Source organism: Suillus subaureus (assembly GCF_016647635.1).
Source record: "Suillus subaureus strain MN1 chromosome Unknown BJ212scaffold_16, whole genome shotgun sequence".
NCBI lineage: Eukaryota > Fungi > Basidiomycota > Agaricomycetes > Boletales > Suillaceae > Suillus > Suillus subaureus.
In genome coordinates, this window is record NW_024538572.1 from 648,132 (window position 1) to 654,728 (window position 6,597).

General features: G+C 44.3%; 2 protein-coding genes across 2 annotated transcripts; both read right to left on the bottom strand.

The window, feature by feature from the left end:
* Window positions 1-2,143: 2,143 nt before the first annotated feature.
* Window positions 2,144-4,044, bottom strand: BJ212DRAFT_1503632 (uncharacterized protein; the record flags this gene model as incomplete). Its single annotated transcript, XM_041341598.1, has 8 exons — window positions 2,144-2,268; window positions 2,290-2,300; window positions 2,480-2,594; window positions 2,729-2,822; window positions 3,180-3,224; window positions 3,295-3,465; window positions 3,530-3,558; window positions 3,882-4,044. The coding sequence occupies 8 exons, from the start codon at window positions 4,042-4,044 to the stop codon at window positions 2,144-2,146; spliced, it is 753 nt and encodes a 250-aa protein (XP_041193171.1).
* Window positions 4,045-4,957: 913 nt separating this feature from the next.
* Window positions 4,958-5,962, bottom strand: BJ212DRAFT_1480941 (uncharacterized protein; the record flags this gene model as incomplete). Its single annotated transcript, XM_041340180.1, has 5 exons — window positions 4,958-5,083; window positions 5,129-5,428; window positions 5,482-5,607; window positions 5,645-5,748; window positions 5,794-5,962. The coding sequence occupies 5 exons, from the start codon at window positions 5,960-5,962 to the stop codon at window positions 4,958-4,960; spliced, it is 825 nt and encodes a 274-aa protein (XP_041193172.1).
* Between the last annotated feature and the right edge of the window lie 635 nt (window positions 5,963-6,597).

Genomic DNA, 6,597 nt, shown 5'->3' on the forward strand with positions numbered 1-6,597 from the left:
GTGTTCTACAGCAGTAGATAAGTTACATGCACAAAAAAACATAAATCAGTTCGCATTTTTTTGTTATTTGAATATAGCCTTGTAAATATGCTTCCAACAACACAAATTTATATATTTGAAGCTTTGAAGTTCATATACATTAGCTTACCTTTCACTAGATAAGAATTGTTAGAAGTTATGCATACATAGCCTTGGACTTTTAGGTAAGTACTATCACTGAATACCACTACTGAGTACAGTTGAATAAAGTGAAAATTTTCAAGTCTTGTATACATCATAATATATCTACTGACTATCCATGGTATAATTTGCATGACTTTGAAAATTCACCAATGTGAGCAATACTTAATGCACCTAAGTGGCACCATCAAACACTATTATTAGTAATTATGTCAGGTACCTGTCCTCATCACTAAGTAGTAAGCCCTAGTAACATTCCACTACACCACTGAATAAACCAGCAGTTCAGCAGTCCCTTGGACACTCTTATTGACACTACCAAATATAGCAGCTGTTAAGAACCATGCTCAAAGGAGAGAGAGACTGACTCAGAGGGGCTTGGCCTCAGCTCGTATGCTGTGCCCCTTACCTGAGTATGTGCCCTTCATTTCAGAGGAAGTCTGATAATGGTCTGACAAAGTCCAGAGGACTTCTGGAGGCTGGCTACTCTGGTGGAGAGTGCAGGAGGACTTCCGGAGGAGTGCGGGAAACGTCCGGAGGAGCGTGGGAGAGTTCTGGAGGAATGCAGGAAATGCTCAGGAGAGTTCCTGCTGCAAGGTAATACTTCTACAGGAAAACAGGATGGAAGGATAGGAGGTCTGGAGGACAGGAGGACAGGATATCTGGAGGTCTGGAGTATGGAGGACAGGAGGACAGGAGGACAGGAGGTCCGGAGGTACATGGGACAGGACATGGAGGTATGGAGGACGGAACGTCCAAAGGACAGGATGCCCAGAGGTATGAGGGTCAGGATGCCCAGAGGTACAGAAGACAGGAGGTCCAGAGGTCTGGAAGGAATAGGGGCTACATCGGACTTTGTCCGATGTAGAAGCAAACAGAGGTAGACTACCCTAAGGTAGAGTCGGAGGGACAGGAAGTGGACCTAAGTCTGGAAAGAGGGTAAGTGCTAGAAAGGCAAGACTCCAGCCTAGGGAAGCAATCCCTAGACTTGGGACAGAGACATAGGGGACAAATCTGAAGGTCCAGAATTCTGGCCTAGGGAATCCATCCCTAGGCCTTATGGAAAAGGACAAACTCAGATGGACTGAAGTCCAGAAGAAGATTGGGCAAGTCTAAGGTGATATTCAGACTGAGGACTCTACTGCAGTTGTACAGGGGTTATATACTAAAGGCTATCTGAGAGGATCAGTAAGCAAAGGAGTAAGGCTATGTACAAGCATGCAGAAACACATTGGTAAGTAAGACAGAACATAAGTAAATGAACTTGGAGATGAAACTAGTACAAGGATCAATCAGCAAGATGGAAACAGAGATAACCGAGAACTGGAAAGGCAGAGATGCCTAAATGGGGATAGGCGCAGGATCTCAGACGGAGGGTGGGAATAGGTCTGGAGATAGTACAGTTAATATCCGGAGATCTGGGGATCTGGAAGGCAGGGCGGAAACAAGACTGAGATATGTGAGGTGGTGGATGTAGTCCGGAATCTGAGAGGAGGTAAAGTCTGGATGTCTTGCTGGACGGAATGTGCATAGGGTGGACAGGATAGGGGATCCAGGAAGGAGTTGGATATGGGATCCAGAAATAGGTCCGGAAAGCGTGGGAATATGATGGGATCTATGTCTGGCATATGGGATATGACAAGCAATGTGAAAGGCATGTGCTTCCAGCCTCCTCAGGGTAAACTTAGATCCCAGGGGCAATGCTTCACCACATAATGCCAAACACTGAGTCAACCATTGTAACAGTTGCCTAACTTGGTGTGCTTATTGTTGTTCACAGTGAGCTTGCTATTCCCTTCATTCTTGCCCCAATTTCTCACATTTTTTTTGTTCTTCAATCCACTATCATGCATGTAGTTCCTGAGGAGTGTATGGCTTGTTATAGCTGATGTTAGCCTCTTAGTTCCTTCTTCCTGCTTCATTGTTGACTGCAAGTTCAGCCACTGTGTCTCAATGCAAACATTTAGTGCTGGTACAGTCCAGTCTGGAACTGCATTTTGAACTGGACTTTTGGTCTGGTTCTCTGCAGTAAAGGTACAACAACTCTCTGCTGGGGTGCAGAGAAAAAGAAAGAAAGCTCTACACTCTCTGAAAAAGATAGATGCAGACCTTCAGAATGTCTGTCAAGGTGTGATGCAAATCATTCAACCCAAGGAAAAATAAATGGTGGCAGGAGGGTGATCCAAGGCATACTAATGAGCCTCTATGAGGGTGTGTGAAGCATAGGAAAATGTGCTCAAAGTGTGCAAAGTGTTACAAGAACATCTGCTTGTATGGCCCCTATTCATTTTTCTCTTACTTCTTGTGCTCCAATGGGACTTCTATTCTTGGGTGATTGCCAATCACCTTTTCTGGCTTGTTCTCCTCTTTCTGTATCTGTTTTACTTGCCAAGTTGCATAGCCCTTATCAATTGCTATGACAGTTGTACTAACCTTTCAGTTTGTCTATGACTCACCTACCCCTGCCTGACTAGTACCTTTCTTATCTCTGACTCACTTCCCTTTTGCCCTCACCATCCAACTGGTGTTATCTTTCATCTTTACTTACTTTGGTAATTTGACTTGTCTCTGACTTGTTTCCCCTCTACCCTTACCACTAATATGGCAGACCTGCCCTTATCCCCTCCATACAGTATATATACCTGTCAGGTAGTACTTGTATCTCTCTAACTTGAATCCACTTAATTCTATCTGGTTACTTGGTTGCCTTGTAACTATCCCTCTTAAGAAGACTAGTGATCTTCTACTTCTCTCTCAAGTACCTCATTGGAGCTTGTTAAGAAGCATGCTCAAGGGGGGAGGAACTGATTCAGAGTGTTATGATAACATCCACTTGTTTAGCCCCTATTCATTTTTCCTACCTTTTGTGCCTCACTGGACCTTCCACCTTCAGGCAATTGCCCTTATTTCCTTTTCCGACTTGTTCCCTTCATTTCTCTTTGATTCCACCAATCACTCTTATTGGTTGTACCACCTTGTTGGCTTGTCCAATGACTCACTGACCCTATGCCCTTACCGCTGTAGAGACCTGCACCTCTATATGGCTGTTATAGGACAATACACCACCCCCTCCTACTCATACTCCAGCTCTGATCCTCAGGATAAGTCACTCACGCTATCATGTGCTAATGTGCAATTGTTGCATCCACACAAATGCACTTGCATGTCCCACATGCCCACTCCAGGTCCTCTGCCATAGTCCATCCACCCATCCATGTCCTTGCTAAAGTTCACTGGTGCATTTTTTATTATGTTCTTATTGCTCTGACATATCTTCCAGGCTGACTATGGTACTGTAAGTGCATATGTGTGTGCTTAGGCACCATTACATACAGATATTGCTACCTACTTGCTTTGCTTCTGCGCTACAAGCATTGCCTAGCACTCAATATAGAGAAGGAACTTATAGTTTTTTAGAGTACCTTATCCTAGTACTCCCCACCTCTGTGTGTTATGATAACATCTGCTTGTTAGCCCCTATTCATTTTCCTCCCTCACATCCCCATTGGACTCCTTTCTTTTTGGACAATCCCCCCTTTTCTCTTTCTTGATTGTTCCATATGTTTCTTTTGATTATTCCACTGACCATCCTGTTGGTTGTACCACTTTATTGGTTCGTCCAATGACTCACCGACCCTATGCCCTTACTGCCCAACTAGTACCCTTTACTTACTATGGTATTATGACTCATCATGACTCACCATCACATACTGCAGTTACTTTACCCTTGATTAATACATACAGCCAAGGTTGAAAGATCCCTGTTCCACACAGGCCAGTGCATGTGGGCCCATGAATGTATTGTTCTGTTAAATACAGGTAGGCTGATGCAAAGTGTTTATCTGATACAATCAGTGGGCCCATGGTATATGGTGTAGTAGATAAGTGTAGACATTTCTATTGACTTTGGTAGATAGTGTATGGTAGGTAGTGTATGAAATATGTGCCTGATATGAACAGATGGGCCTATCACAAGTGTGTCTCTGATACCAACAGGTGGGCTGGTCAAAGTGTGTTTGTGATACTAACAGTGGGCCCATACTAGTAGTGTAGTAGATAATAGGTAGTGTATGATGTATGTACCTGATACAAACAGGTGGGCCAAGTGGCTGGTGGATCTGATATATACAGATGGGCTGAGATGGTCAGTCAATGGGCTGGTGGTCATGCAACTGCTTCCATAATATACATTCCAGGATCACCTCAGTCAAAAGATGATTGGTAAAACAACATCAGGCCAAATATGATGGATGGTTTAAATACCATCAGTCAAACAACATCAGACTGAGTCCTGGAATATCAGTCTGTATGTTGCCAGTCATACATGGAGCACTGGCTAATGAGAAATTGGCCATACCAACTTCAAATGATTGCCAAGATAAGTTGGGTGTCAGACTTCATACTGCAGGTCATATATTGAATGCTAGCCAACTGGTCACATGGAGTACAAATCAGTTCTGCCAACTAAAGAAAGTTAGTCAGATATGAACACTGATAAATTGTGCTGACTGGTAGGAGAGGTCACAAAGTGGTCAATTCAGAAAGATGAGATGAATTGAAGTATATTATACTGCACCAACTGCAAAATCTGACCAAGAATAATTGTGCTGACAGACTGTTGGTACTGTTGGTGCTTATATCACATGAGAAATCTCAACCAAACTGATTCAATTTAAGAGTGATATACAGGTGTAATATGCTGATCAAAGCACAATCTATAGTACAGCTATGTAGTCCACTGAATGAGTGATTTAAAATGTATGTAGAACTAATCTATTCAGACAGAGCATGTAGCAGAAGTGGGCGACAACATATCAAAATGGGGTCCAACTCCAGCAGGAGTGGATGAAGGACCAGCAAGTGCTGAGATTGAGGTAGCTTGGCCAGATGTAAATGTGTTGCCCTGCATGTCAGGACAACCAAAAGGGTGAGATGCTGAGGTACTGACTGAAGGACCATAAATACCATTGAGATACTGCATGCCCATTGCTTGGACCTGTGTGGTGGCCATGGTAGCACCAAGGTTACTGATCAGTGGTGCAGGAAACAATGGATTGGTGGCAGCATGTGCCTGCTGAAGCTTCTTGACCATATTGACAAGGCCATCAATGGATAACACAGTGATAGCCAGCTGGTGCTGCACCCCAGAAACCTCCACATGCATTGAGGAAATGTACATCTCAAAGTCCTTCTCCATTGCATCCACCCTGGCAAGAACAATCTCATTGCCCAGGTCCATGGCATTGACCTGAGCAGCAAGGGTAACTACACATTCATGCACAGTGAAGATGGTTGGGGCACAGATGCTGAAGGAAGGGAAATGTGATTGGTGACAGGAGTTGGGGAGGGAATGCACAAGGGCATGTTGTCTGAGGTAGGCTCTATCCAATGGTCAGGAGGGAAGTCATCTTCTGAAGCCACTGGGGGCTTTGGTGTCAATGTCAGTGTGCTACTTGGCATCAACATCAGCCTTAATGTCACTGGTGACATCGACCTTAATACCACTGGCTTCAACACTGGTAACATCAGCCTTAATGTCACTGGCTTCATTGCTGGTGACAGACACATCTAGAAACAAGGTCAAAGGATGTTCTGATAAAAAAAATCACTTACTGAGAGCTTCCTCTTCAGACTCCAAGATTGGAGCTGCAGGACAAGCACAAGAAGTCACTCTGGTTTTCCTTGAGGGTGCCTTGGACCTTGCATGTTTTGTGGGGGGCTGCTGAGCCTTTGCAGGTACATTGACATTGACTGACACTGGTTGGTCACACTGCACCTTCATGCAGTGGCACTTGGAGCAGGCTTTGATCAGCAGCCCCTTCCTGCCAACAATGACAAGGCATGGCTCATCAACACATCTCTTGCACAGTGGGTCATACTATTGAGAAACTAGCAGTCAGTCAGTCAGCATGTGAGAGAAGAGAAGGAACTTACTGCATTGGCCTCTGCATTGGCCTTTGCAAGTAGGTGCCCTCTAACTGGCTTGGTAACTTCAGCAGCCTTCTCCTCACCTTTGCCCACATATTGCAGTGACCTATCTCCATATTATACAAGTGAATGGACATGCATAATATCCTGTATAATATGGGCCAGCAGACCATGGGCTGAAGGTAAAAAATATCCCTGACTATGATGGATGGGTCGGGAGGGATATTATTTCTGATGGGGACGGGTGGGCCCATTGATGCTGATGTTATAAATATCCTCAACAATGGTGGATGGGTCGGGAGAAATATTATTACCAATGGAGATGGGTGGGCCCATCTGGGCAATATGTAGACTAGGATAGACATATATGATAGACAGCTGGGCTGAAGAGAGATGTATGGCAGATATTATTATATAGATGGGTGGGCTGATGGGGCGGTGAAATATTTATTATATATATGGGTGGGCTGAGGTGGGGGTATATTAGAT